Source organism: Fonsecaea multimorphosa (genome assembly GCF_000836435.1).
Source record: "Fonsecaea multimorphosa CBS 102226 unplaced genomic scaffold supercont1.10, whole genome shotgun sequence".
In the NCBI taxonomy this organism is placed as follows: domain Eukaryota; kingdom Fungi; phylum Ascomycota; class Eurotiomycetes; order Chaetothyriales; family Herpotrichiellaceae; genus Fonsecaea; species Fonsecaea multimorphosa.
Window position 1 is genome coordinate 151,124 of NW_015971644.1, and position 26,191 is coordinate 177,314.

A 26,191-nucleotide genomic window follows, 5' to 3' on the forward strand; every position below is an offset into this window, starting at 1 on the left:
GCCTCACAGCGGGTGACAGGCGTGACTAAGAGAAACTGCGCCACTGCTGCGTCATGGAGAGTCGGCTCCCCCTGCAATGAGAAAGATGCCCAATCATCCGAATCCAAATCGATCCCGGCTTACTGCGCACTGCACATCGCCCAGGCCATTCACTGCTGAGTGAACTACTAGTATCACAGCTTGCGACGCCTGACCAGGCACCACAATAAAGACACATTCCATATCTTCCTTCTCAATCTCATTCTTCCTTGGTCGAGTCCATCTTTCTCCTCGTCGCTCAACCCTCCCTTGGCCGCATTACAGCCCCCGCAGATTTTCCTCGTGTGGGCGACTGCCCCTCCCCCTCCTTCCACCATGGCGGCCATCCTCAAACTTCAGCGCAAATACCCCCAGTTCCCTCAGAACGAAATCTTCCAGCTACAAGACGCCTTTCGCAAGCTCGATGTCGATGACAAGGGCTATCTTGACGAGGCCACCGTCATCAAGGCTACCCAGCAGTCCGAAAGGCAGTCTTACGATGTGGTCAGACAGGCGCTGAAAGAGGTGGACCTCGACAGCTCAAGGCGGGTGGAATTGGAGGACTATGTCGACCTGATCGCAAAGGTCCGCGAGTCCTCTCCCGCTCAAAGACGTATGTCAGTGGGCGCTCAGAGACCCGCGTCCGGCAACGGTCTTCCTTCTGTTCCGGGGCATGCCTCGAAGCCCAGCCTCGGCGGAGGTGGGAAGATTCATGTGCAAGGCTCTTCTGCCAACGTCACGCACACTATCAATGAGGAGGAGCGAACTGCTTTTACCACCCATATCAATGCTGTCCTTGCCGGCGATCCCGACATTGGCCATCTCTTGCCTTTCCCCACCGATACCTTCGAGATGTTCGACCACTGCAAGGATGGCTTGGTCCTTTCAAAACTTATCAATGACAGTGTTCCCGACACCATCGATGAACGTGTGCTAAATAAGCCAGGGAAGAAGATCAAGACTCTCAATGCATTCCACATGACGGAGAACAACAACATTGTCATCGAGTCTGCAAAAGGTATCGGCTGTTCCGTGGTCAACGTCGGTGCTGGAGATATCATCGAGGTTCGAGAGCATTTGATCCTGGGTCTGATTTGGCAGGTCATCCGACGAGGCCTTTTGGGAAAGATTGACATCAAGCTGCATCCCGAGCTGTACCGACTCCTGGAAGAAGATGAGACTCTAGATCAATTCCTTCGACTGCCCCCCGAGCAGATCTTGCTTCGTTGGTTCAATTATCATCTCAAGAACGCGAACTGGCCACGAAGAGTGGCAAACTTTTCCGGCGATGTCAAGGATGGCGAGAACTACACCGTCCTGCTCAACCAGCTGAAACCAGACATCTGCTCACGGGCTCCCCTGCAGACGCGCGATCTCCTGCAACGAGCCGAAGAAGTCCTCCAGAATGCCGAAAGAATTGACTGCCGAAAGTTCTTGACGCCAACCGCCCTAGTAGCCGGCAATCCAAAGCTCAACTTGGCCTTTGTTGCCAACCTCTTCAACACCCACCCAGGCCTAGACCCGCTTGAAGAAGGCGAGAAACCCGAAATTGAAGACTTTGATGCAGAAGGAGAGCGTGAAGCCCGTGTGTTCACCCTCTGGCTGAACAGTCTTGACGTCCAACCTCCCGTCAATTCCTTCTTTGATGATCTCCGCGATGGCACAGTTCTGCTCCAAGCCTATGACAAGGTCATCCCAGGCAGCGTCAATTTCCGCCATGTGAACAAACCTCCTGCGCACGGCGGCGAAATGTCACGGTTTAAGATGGTTGAAAACACCAACTACGCCGTTGAACTGGGCAAGCAGAATCGCTTCTCCCTCGTGGGCATTCAAGGTGCAGATATCACTGATGGCCAGCGTACCTTGACTTTGGGATTAGTTTGGCAACTTATGCGCCGCGATATCGTGTCGACACTTTCTGGGCTCGCGCAACGTATGGGCAAACGCGACCTCAGCGATTCGGACATGATGAAATGGGCCAATGAGATGTCCCGCAAGGGTGGCAAGACCTCTTCCGTCAGGTCGTTCAAAGATCCCGCCATTACCAGCGGTATCTTCTTGTTGGACGTTCTGAACGGTATGAAAGCGAACTACGTCGACTACGATCTTGTCACGCCTGGAAAGACGCCCGATGATGCGTATGCCAATGCCAAGTTGAGTATAAGCATTGCCAGAAAGATGGGTATGTGTTGCTGCGTCTTTTGGCTTTTGGATTTTTTAACCTTATCCTGGTTCGAGTGCGGCGCGGATAAGCACGTACTAACAAGAGATTGCAAACAGGATCCACCATTTACCTTCTTCCCGATGATATCGTCCAAGGACGTGCGAGATTGGTTACCACTTTTGTTGGTGAGTCTTCCTAGTGATGCACGCATTCTGTCTTGTAGTATGGTATAGAAGGTTTCTAACTTTGTTATCAATTAGGTGCCCTCATGCGGACGGCGGAGAAGATGGGTGTTTGAACTGATTGATCGCCACATTTCACCTTGCACACTGCTCGCAAGGCTAAGGAGGGTTTGATTCTGATCGTTAGGCCGACAGTGCGACTACATCTTCCTTGCTTCCTTCAGTGTATTCTTCTCTCTTTGCTACGGATCACTGGACCAGAGATGGGGCTGGGCTGGGCCACCAGGAAATCAGAACCAAGAGCGCGAGAACAGGAATTTTAACGAGGCAGTCAGCAAGGGCGAAGCGAGTACCTACCTATCTCCCTTGAGCAAGAAAAAGTGCAAAGCCCACCCTCATTTTTGTGGTGCGTTGCGTCTCCCGCTAGTAGGATACTATGATACCTATATACCTAGTTAGGTAGCTCGGACGATTTAAAAAGAAAATGAACCCCTTACCCCAATGATCCCGCAACTATCGTATTAGGATTATGACGATCAACCAAAGACTGCTAGTCCGCGAGGCTAGTGGAAATGGTATTGTATTTTTTGAGACCGTGATCCGGCATCTACTACCATAACTCATCATATAAGGTTTCGTCCCAAGTCCAAAGGTCACCTTGGGCACTAGAGCAAGTGAGAATGAAAGGCGTCCGTCTGTCTCCCGTGTCCCCAGGAACGATGCACAACGGGGTCAGAGTCAGGGATCAGAAGGGTCATCAGATTTCACAATCTCGCGGCGTCTCTGCGTACGATGAGAAGCAAAACACCGTCAGCATTGGCATTAGCATCAGGTTCGGTATCGTCTAGAAGACTAGGACTTTTCCGCCAACAACGCAGGGTGCAAGCGCAAGTGTAGCGTCAGTGTAGACTTCGCACTCACCACGCGCTGGAGTCTGCCACGAACCACGCATAGTCTGTTCACCGCAGCCGCAAACCCCCCCTTCATACCCTAAGCAAAGTTGTGCAGGTCGACTTACTTTCCACCCTTCAAATGCTCCTCAAACCATTGGATCGCAAACACAAAGGCATTTTCCTTGGCGTACACATGGACTTTGTTGTTCAAGTCTCCTCTTACGGCGAAACCGTGCTCCACACCACTGTACAAGTTGATCTGATACGGCAGGCCGGTCTCCTTGAGGATGACCTCGCTCTCGTGACGTTTCTCGGGCGGGAAAATGTGGTCGGTTTCGGCGGCGGCAATGGCAAGAGGGGCCTTGATGTCGCGAAGCTCGTCGGCCTCGACGAAGGACGGATGTGCGCAGTAGCCGGCGTCGAATTTCCCGGAGTCGGGGCGTAGGTGTCGGATCACGTATTTCGCACCAAAGCAGTAGCCGACGGCGCCGAGTTTCTAGAATGGAGGAAGAGTAAAATTTAGCACTTGTTTTTCTTTTTACTCGAATCGAGGCCCATTCTAGGTTGTTTCCATCTGTCTTTCTCTTCAAAAGTGGACCATCTTACCTTGACTCCGTACTTCGTCCTCATCTCAACAATGCATGCGTCAATGATGGGGTCCACATTGGGAGGCAAATGGGCGGTCTTCTTGGAGTGGTATTCGCCCTTCAACCACTTCATAATGTCGAAATCGCCAGGGCGGTTGAGGGGGATAGGGTCCTTGTCGAACAGGTCAGGCATCATGACGAAATAGCCGTTGGCGGCCAGCTGGTCTGCAATCAATTGGGCATTGTTGAAGCGGTGGCCGATCACATCGGTGATGCTACAGAGAAAGGGGGCTTGGGTCAGTCCAGAGAAACAGAATCAATCAGATAGCTAGCAGAGAACTGGAAACATACACAAGGATGCCAAGTTCGGTGCTCTTGCTCTCAGGGTACTTTGTGTAGACCTCAAAATCACCCAGCTGAGAAAACTCGCCGGTAGGAGTGCCTTCGTGCTTGACGCCTTTGTAGCAGCAGGTGCCGGGAGGGTTAGAAGCCATCTTGAGGAGGGTAAGCCGGAGAGATTGGGCGTAGATGTTTCAACTGGTTCTGGTATGAGAGAAAACTGGCGCTGCCGGTAGCCTAAAGAAAGGGAAAGAGGGGCAGGGTCTTTTATACAAGCCACGCAAGCTTGAGAGGACAAGATGGACACTCCGCAAATTCGGACATGAATATTGCTAGCTAAGCTGCAGACAATGTCACCAAAGTCACCAAGAACAGTCTAGGAAAGGAGGGGCAGTCGATTCGAGGCCGGCTCCCGATCCGGCAGCTCGAGGGCCGAACCCGTATCGGAGGGCTTCCACGCTGTTCTGCCTGGAGCGCAACACATGGAGGGCACATTTTCAGTTACTGGCCGTTGATAAGCGGGACAATGACGGACAGGGGAGCATGAGAAATCCAGTAAAAGTGCATCGTCACAGACACAAGGGAAAGGAGCTTGCTAGAGGCGTTGGCACCCGTTGGTGGGCGGGAGGCTCAATGCGAGGCGCCCCGCGGGAGTTAAGCTCGGAGATAACTCTCTGCTTGACGCCCGATGATGTCATGAGAACTAGTGTTCATGCGATTTGCAGCGTTGGAGCTAGTCCGTAAACAGGTCCATATCAATCCTTGGCGCACAGGTGCACCGAGAGCGCACCTGGAGAGAAGCTCCTCCCGAGAAAACTCCTCTAGAGAATATACCTGAATGTGCTCCCGTAGTTCTCCTCTCCCACATTCGCGTCAGCCTTGCCACCCGTCGCCATTTGCGTCTCCGGACCGCCCTGGGATCCGTACTTCTTGTCCAACCTTTTGTTCTCCCACACCAAAAGCGTTCTCAACGACAGGGCCAGCAATGCATTGAAGAACATAAATGCCGCACAAATACTTTGTCCTTCCACGTAGCGGGGCTCCTGGGATTTAGGAAATATCCTAGTTCCGAGAAGTGGCCCACATTGCCCGACCAGGTTGAGGAGGACTATTCCCATTCCACGACGACTATCGCTTCCCTGGTTGTTGACCACCCACGGCAAAATGTTGGCGATGGCGGGAAACACTCCGGACGCACAGAGGAATGTTCCGAAATACCTCGGGGCAACCGCCGTGCACGTCGCGAGAAGGATATACCCGATCCCGGCCACACAGCTGAGGAAGGCAATCATGAGTCCCCGTTGTTGAGTTCGGTCCGCAATCCAACATGTCAAAACCGTGACAATGGTGGAGACGAAATATGGCGGGGCCGACAACCCTTGAGCGTTGATGGAGGAGAAGCCCATTTGATTGAGGATCGTGGGCAAGAAGACCGGTAACGACGAATACGACACATTGCACGAGAAGTACATCAACTGCACTTTCAGTTAGCTGGTTACGCTCGGTTCATCGGATCGGGCGACTTTACCGCTGTAAACCACGCTTTGGCATCAATCAGTGTTTCGCCGATCTCCTTAAGACTGACGCGGTGTTTTCCTTCCTCTTGGTGACCATGCTGCCTGATGACTCTTGCTCTCGCAACCTCTTTTTCTTCCGCGGTCAAGAACCTAGCACTGGTCGGGCTGTCGGGGAGGTAGAACCACGCTATAGGAGCAGCAAGGATGGTTGGAATGCCTTCCACAAGGAAGAGCAGCCTCCATTTGGCAATACTTGGGTGGCCACTCGTGATTCCGTACGCCAGAGCTCCTGCGAATGTGTTGGCGAGAGGAGCAGCTGCGAGGAAGATGCCGCTGCGGAAACCGTGCTCGTGTCTGAGATAGAAGAAACTGAGCAGGTATGGAATGCTCGGCCCGAAGCCCGCCTCGGCAGCACCGAGCAGGAATCGCAAGGCCATCTCTCCTCCCCACGACTGGGTGGCTGCTTGACAGGTTGCAACAATTCCCCTGAAGTCGTTGATAAAAAGGATCCTGATGTTATCTTGAGGAAGCACTTACCAGGCAAGAGTGATAAAGCAAGCCCAAGTATGTGGCTTTCTGGTATGTGTCAGTGAAGCCCGATCTGCAGGTCGCACGCGCAAATGCTTACACTATCTTCCACATGAAACCCTGCAGCAAACAGTCAGCACAACGGAAGATCAAGCTGATGCGACCAGAAGAGCTCACCTGGAATTGGAACACAATATATGATATGTAGAATATCGTCAACAACCAGTCATATCGATCGCCGGTCAGATCGAGGTCATCTTCCATACCAGCAATACGCGCATTGCCGATATTCGATCGGTCGAGAAATGAAAGTAGGACTGCGATCTGTCAATGAATTGGCCATGTCAAGATTCAGGTACAGTCATGGTTCGGAATAAGAGGCTCTGTCAAAGACGAAGACAGAGGCTCCTCACGCAAGGTCTTCCACACGGAGTTTCGCATCTTAGACGACAGAGCAACCAGGTGTGCGACTTACACAAGAAGGTGACGAGTGGAGTCACACGCAGGTCGATTTTGCGCACGACCCTCCTCTCCAGTGCAGGGTCTATTCGGACAATGGTCGTGGGTGACTCTTTGAGCTCGGTGCCTCCATCTTTCTCGACATCGTTCGAGGTTGGAGATTCCGATGGTGCGCTTACATTCGAGACAAGACCCGTGGAGGCCACATGTTGGGCTTTGAATATGCCCATACTGCTGGGTTAGTACTTGGAGTGGACTAAGGAAGGAGGAAAGGATAGAGAAAGGAAGACAAGTCGCAACGTCGAGCCAAAATATCGAAAAGTCAACATTTAGGGTTACATGCTGTCCAAGGGCGTAGATCTTGAATCAAGCAATGAACTCATCGGCTATTGAAGCGGAATTTGTTGAGTTTGTGCTTCGTGGAGCAAAAGCATTCGTGCGAGGCATGTTTGTGGCATTGAAGACGGGATCTGCGCTGCAGGAGGTCCACATCGGAGACTCAAGAGGGCAATCATCCCGCCGCGGGGAGCGGGATGCTGGGCCGATCATGCCCGTTTTGCATCTTTGAGTTTGGAGTGTTACTATGGTGGCGATGTGAAGGCCGGAAGTAAAGCCGTCGTTGATGCTGGAGACTCGAGAGGCTGGAGATGCTGCTAGCAGTGGCAGCTAGCGACACAGGCACGCCAAGCTACTAGTACTACTAGGTACTAGTATAGTCACGTGTATAGTGGCGCTCGTGAGCACGTGACTATGCTGATACCACTAGTACCTATTAGTACGTAGTGAGGCTTGGCTCTTGGCACTCACCAAACTGCGGCCAGCCTCGTCAGACGCTACAAACCTGGAACACAAGACTTCCAAGGCTGCAAATGGCCCCCAACCCAAGCCTGTTTCATCATCATGCCTCGTCCCGCCTTCTCCAAATGTGCCCTAGTATTAACTGGGCCCAGGCTCCAGCACAGCCTCGATGAAGCTCATGAATCTACTCGGTCCAAGAAGACGATGCGTCCGAGGCGCTCTACGAATGCCATCCGTTTCCTTTTCCTCGGTGATGCCGTAAAGATCAATCAGCGCAATGACTGCAGTGGTGGTCAACGATCAAGGTTTTCGGGAAATAATTCAGGGCGAACCATTCCAGTATGGTGATCTCGACTTGAAGCACGAAGAGCTTCGTTTTCTCGTCCTACAGCGACGTCCAGCCGGGACGGGCCACGAGGGACTGGACGGCCTGGTCAGCTGCACCATAGAGACCCAACTGCTTGCTCATGCCGACCCATTCATAGCCGTCCGGAATGCTCGAGGCTACCGCTTGCTTGAGGAACTGATTCTCGTCGATGGGAAGTGCCTCATCGTCTCGGTCGCGTTGGAAAGGTTTCTTCGACACTTCACTCCAGCCGGAGACAAGCCCCTGAGACTCTGGATTCGGTACGTATGTGTCGATCAGCATAATCCGAATGAGATGGCTCGCTACTGGACCCGCCAATTCCAGGACAAAATGTACGAGATGGCGGAGTCGGTGGTGGACATGCAACGTTTTCTGCGCGATCTGCTGGACCGACGTGTGTTTGAAAGGGTGATTGACTCCCGATACAAGGAGTGGACGAAGAAGTGGCAAACTTTGCCAGAAACATGGCCATTGCCAAAGGTTTATCCAATCAGGCTCGGAAGCTATTCTTCCAGCGAGCGGCCAACTCAAGCGTACCAGTATGTGCCTTTAGACACCGTGGCCGACGAGACTCGCATAATCGTGATCAAGCCAAATGAGGACAAACAGGCACCGTTGGAACTCCATCTTGCACACTGTCCGCTTGCCTCCGACGTGGGCTACTTCGCTTTATCGTACACGTGGGGGGTCTCGGAAGACGACGTCCAAGTCACTGTGATGGGTCAGTCGATGCACATTCGCAAGAACCTAGAACGAGTCCTTCGTGGCATTCGGCCCTCCTCTTCGCCGCATGCCTGCGCTGTGTGGGCAGATGCCATCTGCATCAACCAGTCCGACACGAGCGAAAAGAACCACCAGATCCCTCGCATCGCTGATGTCTATGATCGCGCCGCCGGTGTCATCTGTGATGTTGGTGAGGCAGACCATTATAGCGAACTTGCCCTGGACTTTGTCGAGCATCTCCAAGAACCCATCATTCGCATGGACACGCACTACGAGTTTATCATCGGGAAGCCAGACCGGATCGATCCGGACGACATCCCCCGACTCTGTGCTGCGTTGTACCTATTCTTGACGCGGCCTTATTTCCGGAGGGTATGGGTCCTGCAGGAGGTGGCTCTGGCATCGAATCCGGTGATTTCTTGTGGAATCGGAATGCGAAAGGGAATCGCCTTTGAAGCGCTCGAGACGGCAGCAGCCAATCTGAGTGACATGATGTCTCGAGATCCAGGCCTTGCTCAGAAAATGGAGGAGTCTACTCCTGACTTGAGCAGCGTCGACCCGGCTCAGCTGCTCTTCATTCGCAAGCTTCTTTACTTTCGCCATCTCCACATAGGCGGGAGCCGTGGTGGCTTTATCATGCATGATATCAAAGACACCGCGCCCGGATACCTCGAGTCTGCGATCCTCGCCCGGGATTTCGAAGCTGCAGTCCCCCATGACAAGCTGTTCGCGCTGTGGAATGTTGCACGCGACAAGACCGGTCTAGACTTTTCTGCGGACTATTCACGCGCCTACGAGGAGGCTTACATGGGCTTTACTAAAGCATGGTGTGCCCACAGCGGTAGTCTTGATATGATCGCAGCATCCGAGTTCAGACAGCCCGTCGAAAATCACGGGTTCTACTCCAAGGCATCCTCATGGTGTCCGGACTGGAGCACTCCGGCCCTCTCGAGCTCTCTCGTCCGTCGTGAGAGGTTTCGGCTGCATCGGATATCGCTGCACGATGATTTGGACGGCCCAGTATACTGCGCCGACGGCGGTGTCCGTCAACAGCCGGACTCAAACAAATACTTCAAATTCGTCGGCAACACGCTACATTGCATGGGCATCATTCTGGATAAGGTGGACGGCATTGCAGCCAGCAAAACCGAACATCTGCCAATGAGAGCGGTAATTCCGGGGTTAGTGGAGTTTTGCAAAGACTTCTTCGCCAAGAACAATATCACCACTTACGACGATGTGGCGCAGGCCATGATAGCAATGGTCCACGGTGACTGCGTTGCTTCCTGGCCAAAGAAAGAAGGGAATTCCAAGCTATCTCCTGATGAAGACCTTTGGACGGCGCCATATGCTTGCATACCATTCAAGCCAAGGCTGAACCCGGACCAGGACCCAAACCGGTCTCGCCACGTCCCCTCGTATGGGGGAAGCTACTCGTCCCAAGAAGCGTGGGAGGTGGTGCGCAGCATCATGCGCGGCAGACACCTCTTTGTCTCGGAAAAGGGCTACATGGGCTTGTTACCGGACTATGTTGGCAGAGTCGGCGGTGGGGGCGACGACCGTGACCGTGACTATATCGGACATGGCGGGCCGCTTCACCTGGCGATCCTGGCGACGTGTTCAGTCCCGGTCTTGCTCGGCGAGCACCCAGAAATCGAAGGCGCGTACAGGTTTCTGGGGACGTGTTTTGTGCAAGGGTGGATGGAAGGGGAGGTTCTGAAGGCGGAGATGGGCTGCGATGAGCCGGCCGAGTTCTGGGAGGCTATGGCAGGCACCGAGAAACTCAGGATTGTATGAGATTTGTCGAACACGGGGGCATTTTCTCTGGGCTATTGGCACAAAGTGGTGTGAGGACGGCTGAGGTTCGGCAGGGCCAGTCTCAATCGAAGGCCTCGCTCGGCTCTTTGCGCTGCTCCATAGTCTCTTCTGCTCCTCCTTCGAGGATGACAATGTATATCTAGGGGCTGGAGACTGAGACACAGCTACCTATTGGTCGTATACTACAGGTACATAGACAGGTAGGTAGGTAGGGAGGTATTCCTCAGAACAATCTCTCTGGGGGGAGTACGCCATATGCCTAGGCAGGCTATGAGTAAAAACCTACATACCGTACACAACATCCATAATCTATACCGTACCGCCATAGGTATCTACATACCCACACACCTACATTGATGTTGAGACACAGGTATTTAGACAGCCTTCAAACCAAAACCCTATCAATCTCGACCTCAACGGGGACCCCAAATCCATGCTCGCCACCAACGCGATTCTTCTTCTTGCCCACCTTCTCGACCTCATTGACCAACGGATTCAACGCGACGGGCACAGTCATGGGATCTTCGCGGCGACACATGAGCTGCAGGACGACGCCCTGCGCGAGGCCCTTTTTCCCCAACCCGTCGGCCCAGCGCGCGGCGAGTTTGACGCGCGGGTGTTTCGGGTCGACGATGGTGCCGGACGGGTAGATGGTGCCTAGGAGGTTGGCGAGGGCGCCGAGGTAATTTGCCCAGAAGGCTTCTTGGTGCGTGAGTGTGGCGCGGAGACGGGACTGCAAGGTCTCGTGCGGAGGCGGGAGGTCGACGTTCCAGCGCGCGCAGAGGGTGAGGGCCAAGATGGCGCGGTCGGCGTGGGAGATGCCGTGCGCGGATGTGAGCACGCCCGTGATGGGTGCGTGCAAGGCGGATAGGGAGCGGGTTTCTTTGGGCAGAGGGAGGTGCAGGTACATCATGTCCGCGACGGCGCGGACCAGCGAAGGTGTGAATGTCGGCGGCAACGACCGGTCCAGGTGGTTCACGCCGGGGAGTCCCTCCCAGAGCACAGCTGCAAGGTCCGCCGCGGAGGGTGTCCCGTACTGTGCCGTCGCCGCGGGTAACGGGTCGAGAGCCCTTGTGGATGCGTCGAGCGTGTCGAAAAGAAACCCCTCGCGCACCCCGCCCTGGCAGAACCGGACTTGTTGGATCATGGGCAGTGCGTCGACGAGGACGTTGATCAAGAACGCCACGGCGGGGACTTGCTCCGCCCTTCGCTGGGAGATTCTAAATACCGACTCTTCTGCGGCAAGCGCCGTGATTTCTCCGGTTTGCTGGAACTCGCGCTTGGTGACACAGAAGCCGTTGATGATGGGGATCGGGTAGGGGGATACTTTATGCTGCGACATCAACAGGTAACCCCACCCCCTAAACCCGCCGCCGGAGAGGTACAGAGTCAAACCGCCGTGTTTGGCCTTGTGGTGTAAAGAGTCGGGAATGTCCAGGTCTCCGTAGGCCTGGCGGAACTGGGCTTTCATGTCCTCCTCCAGTTCCTGTTGGGGCGAGAGCTTTACCGGGGATTTGGATTTGGATAGAGATAGGCGGTGGTGGCCGCCATTATTGTTGTGACCTGACGGAGGGGAAGAGACGGAGAGTTCTCTCAGTTTCCGAGTCATGGCTGCCGCGCCGTAGGGGAAGGAGATGCTGCCCTTTGGAGACGTCTGGACGTGGCCGTCTTTGGCGATCATCCAGGTGATCTGAGTGCTTCCGCCTGGGATCACTCAGCAGTCAGTTCAATGCCCGGTTGGCATCTGTTTGGTTTAGGAAGAAATACCACCGAGATCCATGACCAAGCCCTCGACCGTAGCAAAGCTGCTGGCAACGCCCATGGCGCCGATGGTCCCTTCAGCCTCCTTGGGCAGCATGTCGACCTCCCACCCAGTAGCGTCTTTGATCTGCCTCCGGAAATCCGCCGAGTTCTCTGCATTCCTCGTGGCTTCGGTGGCCAACACTCTGATGTTGGTCTCGGGCACGCGAAAATCGCTACACGCCGTCTTGAACTTGGTCAGCGAGGCCATGACTTCGTCGATGGTCTCCTGAGGAATGGGACCCTTGACGCCAGAGCCAGACGAGTACTGGGCGTCGAATAGCGAAATGCCCTCGCGGTCTTGGTAGACGGTTGGGAGGGACCGGGCCGTCGAGGGCGAGAGGTCGGTGACGGAGAACCGGATGCCATTGCTGTCACCCCAAACATGTCCCGAGCAAATATTAGTATGTTTCTACCCGGAAGAAATGGCGTACTAGAAAGGCGCTGGACGATATTACCTTCCCATATCAACCAAGCCATAGAGACTGCTGGGCGACGGCGTGCGTAACATGGTGAGAAATGAAGGGTCGGATCGGATAAGTGTTCCAGAAGTTCGGTAAATGCAGCTAAACGACAATCGAGTCTGTTTCTCTAGACATGGGGATGGCGGAAAAGTCTATTCAGTGATGGACGGATGTATTTTGCGAAACCCACAATGAAACATCTTGCAGCAGAAGAAATTTCCTCAAGGCGGAGTTGATCGAGTTGATCCCCTCGTATATTTTTCCATGTCGCTGCGCACGTGGGAATTCCTCTCCATAATCTACACACTACCACCCTTTGCCCGAACCAGGCACAAATACCCATCCCGATCCATCCTTGTTGGGTCCTCTTCTTTATCAAAGCGCTGGTATACATAATAGTTATAGTAATCAAGCCAGAACCTCACCAAATCCCTGCCGGAAACAGAGGGACATACTCGTCCTACGAAATCTCCTCGTCCTCCTCGGGGTGGAAGGCGTCTCCAAATGCAGAGCCCTCCATGGCGTCCAGATTCAGGTCGTCGTCGTTATCATAACTTGCAAGCGCATCTCCAGCCGTGTCCACTTCCACATTGTCAAAATCCCCTCCCATGCCGAAATCAGGAGTGTTCAGTGCTCCATCCGCCGGCGCCTGAGCTTGACCTTGCTGTGGCTGATCGGTGCTCTGGCCATTGGACTGGTCCGCGGTCCCGTCCGCCGCAGCTGAACTTTCATCTTGTTGACCTTCATCTGGTAGATCCGGAATCACCATGTCGTTCTGACCCCCGTCTTCCCCAATCATGACCCATTCCTCGGCGTCTTGGTTGACATTGTCGACTTGGTCATCCATCCCATCCATATTGACGTCCGTGACAATATCGTCCATTTGTGGAAGCTCTTCGGCTTGTTGATTGGCATCTGCTTCAGGCCGTTGCTCCGTATCCGTAGACTGTGCCGGTTGTGCTTCAGATGGTGCAGGTAGTGTTTCCGCAGTCGCACTGCTTTGTTGCTCACCGGTGGCCACAGAAACATCCTGCTGCTCTTGCTTTGGCTCCTCGACAGTATTCACAACCGGCTGTGGCTGTGGCTGCGGTTGTTGCGGTTGTTGAGTGTTGGCATTCTCTACGTTGGGAAGAGGGTGGGAAGCTTTTTGCGGCGAAGTAACAACCGGAGCCTGAGGTTGAGCTGGGACTTCAGCGACTTTGCTTCGCTCCTCCAAGCCTCCTCTTGAAACTAGCGCCACAGTAGTGGTCCTTGTCAGCTTCTGACCCATATGCGACTCTACTGTTTCCATGATATCGTCAATCGCGTCACGCGGGACATTGTCGGCATCACCATTGGACTCGTCTTTGGAGATATTTGGTCTCTCTGAGACATCCGCCACTGTTCGTAGCTTCTTTTCAGCAGCCGTCAATGCTGTAGACCGACGTAGCTTTTCCATTCTCCGAGCGTGTCTGTTCCTCATTTCTTCCAACTCTTCCTGCATTTTGGCCAGTTTTTCAGAAGCGCGCTTGATGAAGTCATCAGCTCGCCCAGCAGGCATTTTACCAACTCGTGGCGGTGGTCCATTACTCGATTCTTTCGCGACCGACACAGGAGCATCGAAGAAATCTTTGGTCAGTTCTTCCAGCTGGCCCTTCTTTCCAAAACCCAATTCACTGGGGATGATGGAGAGTGTAGGATACGGCGACTCGATTAACTCCTCCATCCATTCATGGTGTTGCTCGTAGCGAACTCGACTGATATCTCTGGGGGCCATAAAATCAAGCAAGTCACCACGAGAGACATCTTCTTCTTCCTCCACAGTCGAGTCTTGGGTAATGCTCGCGCCTCTTCGGTGACCAACGCCGGGAGGGATTTGGCCTTGAGCCGGTCCTCTGGCTACCCCCGGAGGCAAGTGCATCGTGGGCCAATTTGATCGGTCGTGTAGCATAAACTCTTTTCTGGGCAGTTGTCCTTGACTCTGGATCATGCGACGCTGTTGGAGGAGTGCATGAACATGGGGCATGATCGGGATGTTGGCGGCGGGTACTTGGTCGCGCGGAGAGGCTTTTGAGTAGTGCGTCAGCCACAAGCTAGGATCGGGATTTGGGAGGCCATGAGCTGGGTTCCCAGGAAGCAGCCGGTATCGCCTTCTGCTGTGCGTGGCCATGATTTCGCCTGTGGCTCGAAAGCCCGCTCTCTGCAGAAACATTTCCAAAGTCTGTCCGGACACCATTAGCGCTGGCCGCAGACGGTAGAGGCTTCCCCTACATATCCCCGGACTTCGGACTTGTAGACATGTTCCACATCTGCCCAGATGAAGCCGTCACTTGCATAGCTTGTACCCAGGTATTCGAGCGGCTGCCACTCGAGGATCAATGTGCCGTCCGCTGGAGTGTCAAGGAATTGCCATTGCATAGGCTGCAGGTCGCGCACAATCTTGGGCGCTTCCAGCAGGTATCCAACGATAGTATCGACGGCTGGGTTGCTCGTGATCGGGTAGCGATATTTGGAGACCAGATGCAGATGAGGCAGCTTGAGTGTGTACAAGTCAGTCCTGGAAAGGGAATCCAAATCCAAGGTGAGGAGGATTTTGCAACTCACCAGCTGCGGCGGGATGCCGGCCGCGGGGTCTTTCATCATCGGATTCATCCTGAAGCGAATGCAATTAGAGGAAGGCTGCTGATATCATGGAAATCAATTGCTGCTAAAGTGGTGGTGCAAAAAAGGCTGCAGGTCAGAGCGCGCCTGCAACTGCGACGCGATCAATCTGGGGCTAGGATTTTGGGCGAGGCTGGGGTTCTTGGCGACTATTTCAGCCTTGTCACGTGCTGGCCTTGAGAGCGCCAGCCTCGTTGCCATTTCCTTTACTTTCCCCCAGCATTAGAGGGCATCCTTAGAGCCAGACATCGTTTCTCGTTGCTCGTGGTTGGTCCTGGACCAAGTACTCCGCATCCCGGAAAGTAAAATTTGCTTGTCATAACAACTCAACCTCTCCCCTCTGGACGCCTTTCCTCACGTCCTTCCACCTGACAACCCAGACCTCTCCTCTCCTCATCCTCAGCACTACACTAGCACCTTCTTCCTGGTCCTGGTCCCTCGCCTCATCGACATCCCGCTCATTATTCCAGGTGCCCTCACTTAAGCATCTCACAAGTACAGCCTTTGAGCCGTCTGGCCCCTCTATCATAGGTACCCCTCCGCTTGAGTCATCCATCCTCTGTAAGCCCGTCGGAAGCGAGTTCAGAAAACTCGAATCGTAAAGTTCTCCTATCAGGGCTTGATGATGTCTCAGGAAGGCTACTTCCGATGTCGACATGATAGTGGACGTCTTCGTGTCGGAGTTGAGATGTTGGGTGAGGTAATAAGTAGCGTACTTGGTCATCTTGGCGAGTCTTTGTCTCAACAAACTCCTTACAAGGAACTGTGACCGTGATAGATCTGTCTGTAATATTGCGAGAATGAGGTTGGCATTCTGTGTGCTGCTAGTCGGCTTTCCACCCACGATCCCATCCATCGAATTTGGGTACAGTGACGAGGAACCACCGTCCATTCCGCTGGCTAGATCTTCAATACGCGATATTTGAGCTTGAACGCGCGCCATTACGCGACTCATGAGTTCTGTAGGATAAGGGAGCAGATCAGGTGCACAGCGCTCCGATGTCCATGCGCGTGTAAGGAGCTGGTGGTCTATGAAGGCGTCGGTGTCGCTGACAGAGTATGAGTTTGTTGCTGTTGAGTAGGGCTGAGAGCGCGAAACGTCCGCGAGGATGTCTGAGATATCAATGTCCATTGTTTCCGCGAATAGTCGGCTCCGCGAAATGATAAGTTTGCGGCCGACGGCGAAAATTGGTCTGGGCTGTAGGGGTAATTTCGACGCGGCCACGGACGGCTGCAACTAATGTGTCAGGACCTTGAGATTTTAGAGGCAGAGAGACGGGAATGCTTGACACCCCCTAGACGCTTCAACTCTTGCTCTAGAATCGGATCTCATACATTCGGTAGATGTGATTTGGATTTTCTTACGATGAATGTGGTCAAATGGTATGCAGTATTAACATCAATCTTCAATCACGAAAATGGCGCGTCTGACGGTGGCATATAAAACGGGCCAGCCCTTGGCAAACCACCAGCCCAAGACCTAGTATAACAACACAAATAAGTTCGGCACGGACTTTCTACGTCTGGCAAACCACACCGCATCGATCTATTTTTGCCCTCAAGTATCATCGCTGAGTATTATGAGAAGTTGATACAGTCTCAATCCCCCCTCGACGCCGAAACATTAACCGCAGGATGCACCAAAGTAACAGGGACCAATACCTCATTCCGGCGAGGTTTTCTTCAACCCTTCATTCAATTTCGAGCCTCTGTTCGCAATTTTCTGTTTGCCAAGGACAATGTGGTCTTCTCGTGATATAACTAGGGTTCCGTTGCAATTGTCACGACAGGTTTGACGACGGCCGTGTCAGTGATTGGGCCCCCTTGTAAGATGTCAAAGTCACGCTCACGGACCCATTGGAGTTTGTTCGCCTGGAGCAGTGCTTTAGCCTCGCCTTGTCGGCTCTGTTGCACAAGCCGCAGCGCCTTTTCCGCAATCTCTAACCGCTCAGGAGGTTCCGGGGTGAAATAGAAGCGTCTTTCAATCTCATCGATTGGCTCCACAATCTCGCTGAATAATGCTGCAGCTTCGTCTGGATGCTCATGTTGTCGGAGAACATTTGCCAATGTCAAACGTATCCAGAGCAGCGACCTGTTGTTGTCCTCCCTGCTGATACCGGTGCTCTGATCAACGAGCCTCTGAAGAACCATCCTCGGCCGGTTGTAATATCCACGGTCGAATTCTATCAGGGACGATATGTACTGCAATTGACACGTCCGCTCGAAGTCAGCTGCAAAGACCTCGGAAGATTTGATCGCGTCCAGGACTTGTCTGGCAAGAGCCAGCTTCGCATTGTCTCGATATTCAAGGGCAAGAGCCAGGGCAGTATCGACAGTCAAATTCAAGTCGTCACCGAAAACTCGTCGTCTCTGCCTCCAAGCATCCAACAGAGCTTCTTCCGCCGTGGCGTGCTCTTTCAATTTGCGGCAGACCATGCCGAGCGCCGTTCGCGACATGATACATAGTGGATGAGCATCACCCCCGATGGGACTCCACTCGCGGAGGATTTTGTCATAATTCGTACGAGCTGTGGTTAGGTTTCCCTGTTTTTCCTGCACATACCCTTGATAAAGTCTTGTCACCAGACCATTGGCTGAATTTTCACCTTGCAAGCGCTTGAAGCCCTCCTCGGTCTCCATGAGGCTCGCCGTGGCCTGATTGAACTTCGCACAAGAGTACTGTGCATAACCTAGTAATTGCACAGTCACATAGACGTCTAGACTGTCCTGGTTGTAAATCTCCCTTTGTGTAGCTGCAACCCTTGACAGCTCTTGCTCTGCCTCCACAAATCGCCCTTGCCAAAAGAACTCTTGTAACATACTTGTTTTCGTTTGGAGCGTGAGTGGATGTCGAGCGCCCAGAGTACTTTCAAGCCCTTCTGCCACCGCCTCCTTGTACCAGAACCCTTTTCGCCAGTCTGATCGGGATCGGCCCCCCAGATTGAAGAATTGCCCGAGCCGCATGAATGGGAGATATGGAGCCACATTATCTTGTGCCTTCTCCTTCAACTCTTTTTGCAGTCTTTCATGTGGCTTCACGAAGTAGTCCTTTATGGGGATCTTCTGTTGTGTGCCTTCGTCAAGACCCTCATACCAAGTTTTAAGCATAGTCTGTACCTCCAATTGTGGCGCAAGGCCACTCTGATGCTTTGCCTCAAACAGGTTTTCGGACCAGGTGACAGCCTGGATTCCTCGCAGAAATTGAGCAAGCAGACCAAGGATATCGTCCGGGGGTCTTCGAAGTGCCGTCATGTGCTCATGCCAGTGAAGAACTGCATACTCGTAAAGGACCGACTCTCTCAACGGCTGGGGGTCGTCATTGCCCGTGATCATATGAGGAGGCAACAGATGCTTGCGCAGCAGCCGTAAAGCAATTTTCCAAGACTGGTACATCTCGTTGTTCAGTTTTTCGAGACATTTTTTGGCCAGGAACAGGTCAGGACCTTCCGACCTGGCGTCTTTGTAGATGTATTCCTTGAGAGTAGGGTGGGTTAGATACACATAAGGTGCTCGAACTCGCACCAGTGGATGGCAGAGACCATCGACATCCACGGCCATGTCCTCGTCGTTGCGAGGAGACCCCATGAGCTCCTCATTTTCATGGCCGCCAATGAAGGAAAATAAGGTCCGAAGCGTCAGAGGCTCCCGCGCAGCAGCAAGCACCCAGAGAATGTGCTTTTGCCGTGTTTTGTCTTGCTCTTCGAAGCTACAAGCAGTCTCCCGAATGACTTCTTCGTAAACCCGTTGAAGTTCGGTTGGGAAAGTCAGTAGTTTCCGCCTTCGAGTCTGAAGACTGGGTCCTTGACGGACATGGTTCAAGAGCAGATGCACCCACAGGAAACTTCCCAGGCAATCTCTCTCTATTCGACGCAGGATATCGTCTTGGATTGGTTGGAGGAGCCCCCGGTATCGCGAGATCTCTTGTCTTGCAAATAGCTCGATGTCGGACTTTGTCTTATCAGGCGTCATCTCAATCATGTATGAATTTTGTATTATTGGCTGCTTCCTCGACGTTAGGATGACCGAATGGTGGACATTGGTAGAGATGGCTGTTAGTGTGCGTTCAAGAAGCTCGCTGTCCTGGGACTCGCTGCATTGATCCAAAGCATCGATGATCAGGGTCACAGGGGGTAGAAAGGAAACAATCTCTTGCGTGATTTGAGCCAGTTGTTGTGTTCCGCACTCGCCAGCGTGCCCGAATGCAGAGCGAAATCTCTTCACCTTTTCCAGCCAGGGAGCGATATCATGGTATGAATGGAGAAGTCCAGATCTGCAAATTCGCAGAAGCATGGAGAGGAATAGTTGGCGGATTTGGTCCCCCCGGCGACGATTCTCGGTGCCCAAGGGAAATAGTAGCACTGTCTCTTGCCGGAGCGCGGTGACGAGCGTATGAGCAAGTACTGTCTTTCCTACGCCTTCAGGCCAAGTTAGCAAGGGAGTCAATCCGCGAGGCTAAGAGGGAGCGTTGGACCAGTATCCCCTTTTATCCAGAGTGGCCACCTGTCGACCGTTGCTGTCTTCCACCTGATCCATGTTGGATCCGAGAAGATCCATTCGCCCGTTCCTGGAGTAGGCTCGACGGTAGAAGGCTCGGAGAGTGGTGCCGCAATTTCTAGCCATTTCACCGTGTTATGGAGCATTTCGACTGCTTGTGCATCTTTACAAAAAGTGTCGCGTCAGTCGGCAGATCTTTTGCCAGGTGGACCGCTCTTATCACGCCATACCTCGGACCTGAATGTTGTGCTGTAACTTCAGCTTGCGAATAGCTAAAGAACAGTCAGCCGCAGTCGCGTGAGCCCCAACTCCAACGTCGGGCGTTATACTACACACATTGCTGAGTTTGATGAGTGTCGGCTCTGATATTCTGTAGAAGAGCGGTCTGTTCTCGAGCTTGACGAAAATGAAATTGATATGCTGCTCGAAGCTCTGAATGCAGTTGGACACGTTAGTCATTGGAGAAAGTCCTGTGCGTTGGGTGGCACCCCGTGCGACTTGGCCAAATCAACGTTCACTTGTCCCTCCAAAGCCACAATCTCCCCACCACTTTCAAAAAGTGAGGCTGGCACAGCTCAGAGATGCTTCAACCTAGTGCTGGGTTGGGATAAGGGTGCAATAATGCACGTACCGTCACGGAATTTTGCCTGTGCAATTCTTTCGTCGGCAGCTCTAGCTTGGTGGACAACTTGTCCTGTATCGATCGCACGCCCTCAGATTTTGAGCCTTAAAAGGCCTTCGGGGAATCCTCTCACCTTGGCGTACTGTATGTTTGATTCGCTGGTCCAGTTGCAGCTCCAGCGTCTGCAGCTCGTTATAGCAACGATTCAACTTAGGCGAGACACTCCCTCTGAGGACTTGAGCTACTTTTCGTCGAGAGAGCTGGATGTCGAGGCGGACCAGATAGCAGAGAATATGGGCAAAGTACACCGCAACTTGGTCCAGGATTTCCGGATGGTCCTTGAAGGTGCGTGCTACTTGTTCGTAAAGACCTGTGCTGCCCACAATCACCACCAAATGCTGTCCAATATCGTCCAGGAATTGTATGTAGGAGGCTCCCAACTATTTCGTATTGCCGCGGTCGGATGTCAGAGACAGAAAAGCATTCTCCAGAGTCCGTTGAGTTCTTACCTGCAAGCACAGACGGATGGTTCCCCAAACCACAGCAGCTGGAAGAGGTTGCGGCGCTATAAGGACATCACCAACTTCGGCACAATCGTGCAATTTGCGAATGATGCTGCGCAAGGTCTTCTTCCATCCCTGGTCGGTGACACAGTCTGGTCGTCTGTCCGCCTCGATCTCTCTTGCCAGCTCTCCAAGGGTGCAGCACTTGAACTTCTTGCCGAGCTCCTGAAGCTTTACTTTCTTTTGTCGATCCCGAGTGAGGCGGTCATTGAAGTACTATGTGGTCAGGCGAGGTTGGTCAGTGAGCAAAAAGATGACTCCTGACTGATCACCTGGGCCCCTCTGTTTAGGCGCATGCAGCGGTGTGGGTGCTGGCCCATCTCGAGGGACAGGCCCCTGCTGGGTGCCTGTTAGCCCTGCCTGTGAGCGTGTTTTATGTTCTGGGCCGAGGCATGGTTGGTACCTAGGTAGGTAGCCAATTGCTGCGCCATGTAGACAGAGAGGGCCTCAGGATCGCTACCGAACGGAGCAGAGGGGGTAAGGTGGTACAAGTAACACTCACATCAACCGCCTTGACCCAGCATTCGTTGACAACGTCCTGCATCTTTGGTCGCTTTTCTGAGGGGAATCAGAATCGCCCACAATTTGGGTGTGGCACAGTCGACGTGTTGGAAGGTGATGAAGGCCATGGTTTCCTGAATGCTGGCACACCATACGCTTTATGCTGATTTAGTGAGGCTCTTTGCGAGCATTCAGCCCTTATTACATTGCCTACAGGACGGCCGATGCTGCCATGAGTGTGCCTGAAGGCGCTGGCTAGTGAGGCTACCGACCAGACTGTGCTTCTGATCTCGTATTCCGAGTGTCTCTGCAACGTCCCACTGGCTGCATTGGCTGCAAGGCAGAATGTCCTTGATCCCTTCCGTGGTTGGTTCACGCCCTTCACTGCTGCCCAACATTGCCTACCAGGGACGGAAGCTGCTCCAATCACCAATGCCAACAAGCGTCATTTCGGGCTTGAGAGCCTCAACTGCGCCTTTTCGCGGTTGCCCCTGAGGTCTGTCGAGCTGGTCTATTATCCGCGCGCATTTGGAGATAGTTTGAGCTTGCTTCGCTGTTCCAAACTGAATCAGAATCACCAGACTTTCACAAAATCCATCTATACTCTTTCACGTCTCAATTGACTCATCTTGCCTCCCTGCGTATAATTGAAGATGGCAGACTCGCCATCCAGTGGCGGGCGACGGGAAGGCCCGTCCACTGCGGGGGATCCTATCAACTGCCCCAGTGGGTGCAAGCTTCGACATCAGCTAGGCGACGACCTCAATACGGCGTCCTGCCATTGCGACGAAGGTTACTATGACAGGGAGCGACAAGTCTTTTATTCCGGCAGCGACGTCCGCGACGGAAAGTCTCCAGAGACCCGTAGACAATACCTGAAGCGTATCGCAGGTACCGATGCGGATCCCAACATGAACCGTCAAGGCGATTATTTTATACCAAGAGATGGAATAAGATACGACGTTCTGAAGCGTCTGAGAGAGATCTATTTTGTCAAGGAAGCTCAAATATGGGAGCATGAGCTAGTGAGTGCACACACATGACTTCTTTGTGACGCCTGCTCATTTCACCTAGAACGACCAGGAAGGCTGGCTGATTCGGGCACACAGACGAAATTATCCGTGGAAGGTACGCCGTAGAGAACAGAAAGTTGTGTTCTTTGCTAAAATCACAAGGCGATCGTCGAGTATCTGCAGCAAGAAAGTCGATATCAGGACGACACAGGTCATCCCTGCACCGAGAGAGCACCACTCTCCGGCGCATTAAGGTCCAGACGGCCTTCAGAAACACAGATAGCTCTCCCATCAGCAGGTGCGGTAGGGACTCAGGCAAGCTCCAGCTATTCTACCGCCGTGTCATCTGCAAGGTACCCATCGTAAGTTCACCAGCTGCTCTCAAATGCACCCACCTATCTAACAGTCAGGAGATATTCGTCACAAGGCGAAACAACTCAAGCGTACACGCAAGCTCGACAGGGCACCTCAGAATCAGCTGGCGCAGGGTCGGGCTCACCTGTGACCTCTACAGCAAGCGCGTTCCCTCTGCATTTGTTCACTCCCCCCCATAGCGCTCCAGGCCTACCACGTCCGCAAAGAGGGCAGACCGGGGTCATGCCTCCGATGAGTCGCACTGACAGAGAACAGCTACCTATTCGTCCTTCTCAAGACGCACCGTGGACCCCGATTGGCCTCATGTCAGAAAGAACACAAGCGAGGAGCTACAGATCATCACGTGCTGGCGGCGAGAATAGCAATGAGGATGACGCCGACGAACATCCCAGCTCTGAGAGCCGGTCATATGCCACCACCAGGGCTATTGAGAAGCGGCAAAATGTTAACTTTTTGCATGACATGTACAGCAGTGCAGGTCAACACAGTCTAGAAGAAGGCGCTAGTGGGGCTAACTACATCCCCATAAGTCGGAGAAGAGAAACCCAACCGCCGGTCGCAGACAGAAACGATGGACGAGAATCCTCGCGTGATGATCTCAGTGATGTGCCTAGGGCCTTGACAGAGCCCGCAGATGAGACTCCCTCCCAGACCGCACGGCCTCCAATTACGTCGTCATTACCTCCGCGGACAAAAGGGACGGCTGCGGATGAAAAACAGAAGAGAAAGGGTTCGAGGCGATGAAGTACAAAAGAATCAAGTCCCCAAAACAAAAGGAAAGAGTGAAGCATCATCACATTAACAAACACGACATGCAGCGAAATTACATCAATGCAATAGGACGAGTACAGGAGTCGGGACGGTTCATGGTGTCAGCATACGCCATCACGTACTTTGATATGGACGGAGTGCCTGGTATGATCAACCGGATCTGGGCCAGCTTGATCGGCCCATAGGGTGGCAGGTGCAGGAATCTGCCTTATTCGGGGATGTTCGGGATATTCGTCCCCTGGACGGGAGTTGTGCCATGCACGGCACAGGATGGCACGGCATAGTATAGCGTCATCTCCCACAGTTGAGTTGTATATGATCGTATCCACCAAGGGAGCCATTCCCTTGATATACCTCGATGGTTCTCGTCCTGATCTTCCCCATACCGGTTCCCGGATACTACCTATGTACATAGGTACTATGTATGAGTAGATGGATATACCATAACCTCTGGGCTGGCTGTTCTACCCACACTGCTAGTACATAGTACAAGGTGTCTATCGAGGTATCCACACCTTTAGCTTTATTAGCCGCAAGACCCGCCCCTACTGGGACTTCCCTCTACCTAGCGAAAGTATAATTTCACTTGCCAGTAATTAGAATTTCGACGCGAGCTTGAATCTCTTTTGAGTAGATGTCCCTTCTTCGTACCTTGTCTATCGAAGTCTCAAGAATGAACATAGGTACGTACATTCCCGTAGCTCCTTGACCGCCGCATTTGGTATCTGCCACCGCGTCTGCAGTCCATGCTGCTGACTCCATGCAATATGATTGTCCAGTAGCCGCGCTATCAGGCCGAGCTTTGTTACGGTGAAACCTGCTCACTTCTGCCATTTCTCTTTCGAAGCGCTCAGCTTGTAGACGGCGTCTTGTTCTTCACCATGAGTTGAATCCAGCAGGCATAAGCGCTCGATCCAACTGCGCTGGAAGACGCCAAAGAAGCGCTCGTTTGGGCAGAGAACAGGCAGGCCCCGGGAGCTGAAACACCTCGAGGGCACTATCGCTAATAAACGTCTCTCCACTTTGTCCAACATTCGGAGACGAGAAACAAGGTGATGCTATCCCACGGTTGATAGGGGGTATGGAATAAGTTTGGGCACCCATTACCTAACCAAGGATATCTGAAAGACAGCATCGAGCCCTTTTGCAAACCGGCACGCTTGCATTCCTCTCGCTCGAGCCAACAGCGTGTCGAGGTTGTTCTTGTCGTACAGATTGAAAACTTGGTCTGTGCAGCACTGTCCTTACGGCCTCTATTCAAGGTGTGAAGGGAGGCAACGTCAGACCGCAGACGAGGCATCCGAGGAGGGACATTTTGCTTTCAAGGCCCTTTCTCACACCGCAAGAAGGCGGATCTGGCATCAGACCTCCATAATGTGGTGGCGGCTTTGGTGTAGCATTTATCTCACACAATGAGCGGACTTCAAGTGTAAGTATTTGCGCGAAAAGCACATTGATGGATATGTCCAGAGCAGCAGCCTCGGGAACAGGGTAGAGGCCTTTGATCTTCAACTTCTTGGCAAGGTCACCGAAGACAAGAGCGTCACACTTTGCGTCTCGTGGGCATTGCTGCTTTTCACCCAGATAACGTCCAAGGGTCTCGTTCAGGTAGGTGAGCATGCTTTCGATGACCGATAGTCGACTCGATTCGATCTTGGCTTTAGGCGTGCACTGTCAGATGGCTTGAAAGCTAGAGCTAAGGGACGTACTTACCGGGAATCGTGGGCGGAAATGGAAGGCCATTTTCGTCAAAGCGAGAAGTACATCCGAGAATAGCAGATTTGGTCAGTTGAAGATACTCAAGTGGCTTCCTGAGAACCCAGCAAGTGAAAATCCAATCTGCGAGACATACAGCCCGAATTTCGCGCTTCCACCAGAGTTCAGAGAACCAGAGATTGGTGTACACTCCGGTAGCCTCCTGAAGCTCGTACTTATCAATGAGAACCACGATCGCCAAAAACAACGTGCGTTCAACTTCGAGAGGCACGCTTCTGTTCAGTCCATGTATGATACCAAGCAAAATCATCATAGCGTCGGCATCGTCTTCAGGAAGCGGTACTCTTGTCAACTGATCAACCTCCGGCGCGACACCTTCCCGAAATTTGCCATTGAACATGGTATGAAACACCCTTGACGCCAGCGAAAGATGTTTTGAGGACACCTTGACTTCGATCTCTTGAATATTTTGGGCGGTCAGTGCCTCCGCAGGCGATGATCCATGGTGCTGCCCAGCAGGAGTTTCGCGCTGCGCATCTTTGCCCTTTTTGGTGGTAGGCGTCTCGGCGTTAGGGTCGGAATCAGATGGAGCGATTGTCTTGCTCAGGACTAAGAGGACGTCGCCATGAGGGTCGTAAATGGTGCTTCGAGGCTCTTGAAGATACCAAGACCACTGCGAAGGACGAGAGACACTGGAGTTTGAACTGGCAGTCGCCATTTTTTCGAGGTTCACCAAGTGAGCCGGTTCGGAGGAGATTCAAAGAAATAGTGGTGAAGCTGAAGCAGCAAAAGAGTTTTGAAAATGAGGGAGAAAAGGAGGTGGAAGTGAAAACGCGTGT

General features: G+C 53.0%; 10 protein-coding genes across 10 annotated transcripts; 3 read left to right on the forward strand and 7 right to left on the reverse strand.

Annotated features, from left to right (window-relative positions):
• Positions 1–354: 354 nt before the first annotated feature.
• Positions 355–2,480, forward strand: Z520_05626 (uncharacterized protein; the record flags this gene model as incomplete). The annotated part of the gene is made up of 3 exons (XM_016776129.1): positions 355–2,200; positions 2,299–2,367; positions 2,443–2,480. The coding sequence occupies 3 exons, from the start codon at positions 355–357 to the stop codon at positions 2,478–2,480; spliced, it is 1,953 nt and encodes a 650-aa protein (XP_016632448.1).
• An 898-nt stretch (positions 2,481–3,378) lies between these two features.
• On the reverse strand, positions 3,379–4,338 carry Z520_05627 (uncharacterized protein; the record flags this gene model as incomplete). The annotated part of the gene is made up of 3 exons (XM_016776130.1): positions 3,379–3,753; positions 3,864–4,119; positions 4,196–4,338. 3 exons carry the CDS (start codon positions 4,336–4,338, stop codon positions 3,379–3,381), a joined length of 774 nt encoding a protein of 257 aa, XP_016632449.1.
• Positions 4,339–5,004: 666 nt separating this feature from the next.
• Z520_05628 (uncharacterized protein) lies at positions 5,005–6,917 on the reverse strand (the record flags this gene model as incomplete). Its single annotated transcript, XM_016776131.1, has 6 exons — positions 5,005–5,658; positions 5,712–6,186; positions 6,238–6,276; positions 6,329–6,348; positions 6,406–6,545; positions 6,704–6,917. The coding sequence occupies 6 exons, from the start codon at positions 6,915–6,917 to the stop codon at positions 5,005–5,007; spliced, it is 1,542 nt and encodes a 513-aa protein (XP_016632450.1).
• Positions 6,918–7,762: 845 nt separating this feature from the next.
• On the forward strand, positions 7,763–10,372 carry Z520_05629 (uncharacterized protein; the record flags this gene model as incomplete). The annotated part of the gene is made up of 1 exon (XM_016776132.1): positions 7,763–10,372. One exon carries the CDS (start codon positions 7,763–7,765, stop codon positions 10,370–10,372), a length of 2,610 nt encoding a protein of 869 aa, XP_016632451.1.
• A 406-nt stretch (positions 10,373–10,778) lies between these two features.
• Positions 10,779–12,704, reverse strand: Z520_05630 (uncharacterized protein; the record flags this gene model as incomplete). The annotated part of the gene is made up of 3 exons (XM_016776133.1): positions 10,779–12,097; positions 12,161–12,564; positions 12,652–12,704. 3 exons carry the CDS (start codon positions 12,702–12,704, stop codon positions 10,779–10,781), a joined length of 1,776 nt encoding a protein of 591 aa, XP_016632452.1.
• A 413-nt stretch (positions 12,705–13,117) lies between these two features.
• Z520_05631 (uncharacterized protein) lies at positions 13,118–15,288 on the reverse strand (the record flags this gene model as incomplete). Its single annotated transcript, XM_016776134.1, has 3 exons — positions 13,118–14,857; positions 14,908–15,171; positions 15,241–15,288. 3 exons carry the CDS (start codon positions 15,286–15,288, stop codon positions 13,118–13,120), a joined length of 2,052 nt encoding a protein of 683 aa, XP_016632453.1.
• A 325-nt stretch (positions 15,289–15,613) lies between these two features.
• Positions 15,614–16,429, reverse strand: Z520_05632 (uncharacterized protein; the record flags this gene model as incomplete). The annotated part of the gene is made up of 1 exon (XM_016776135.1): positions 15,614–16,429. One exon carries the CDS (start codon positions 16,427–16,429, stop codon positions 15,614–15,616), a length of 816 nt encoding a protein of 271 aa, XP_016632454.1.
• A 629-nt stretch (positions 16,430–17,058) lies between these two features.
• Z520_05633 (uncharacterized protein) lies at positions 17,059–21,520 on the reverse strand (the record flags this gene model as incomplete). The annotated part of the gene is made up of 7 exons (XM_016776136.1): positions 17,059–19,712; positions 19,769–19,954; positions 20,022–20,063; positions 20,121–20,223; positions 20,557–20,853; positions 20,923–21,192; positions 21,479–21,520. The coding sequence occupies 7 exons, from the start codon at positions 21,518–21,520 to the stop codon at positions 17,059–17,061; spliced, it is 3,594 nt and encodes a 1,197-aa protein (XP_016632455.1).
• Positions 21,521–22,130: 610 nt separating this feature from the next.
• Positions 22,131–23,609, forward strand: Z520_05634 (uncharacterized protein; the record flags this gene model as incomplete). The annotated part of the gene is made up of 4 exons (XM_016776137.1): positions 22,131–22,502; positions 22,552–22,605; positions 22,653–22,852; positions 22,901–23,609. The coding sequence occupies 4 exons, from the start codon at positions 22,131–22,133 to the stop codon at positions 23,607–23,609; spliced, it is 1,335 nt and encodes a 444-aa protein (XP_016632456.1).
• A 1,284-nt stretch (positions 23,610–24,893) lies between these two features.
• On the reverse strand, positions 24,894–26,070 carry Z520_05635 (uncharacterized protein; the record flags this gene model as incomplete). Its single annotated transcript, XM_016776138.1, has 2 exons — positions 24,894–25,294; positions 25,350–26,070. 2 exons carry the CDS (start codon positions 26,068–26,070, stop codon positions 24,894–24,896), a joined length of 1,122 nt encoding a protein of 373 aa, XP_016632457.1.
• Positions 26,071–26,191: the final 121 nt, after the last annotated feature.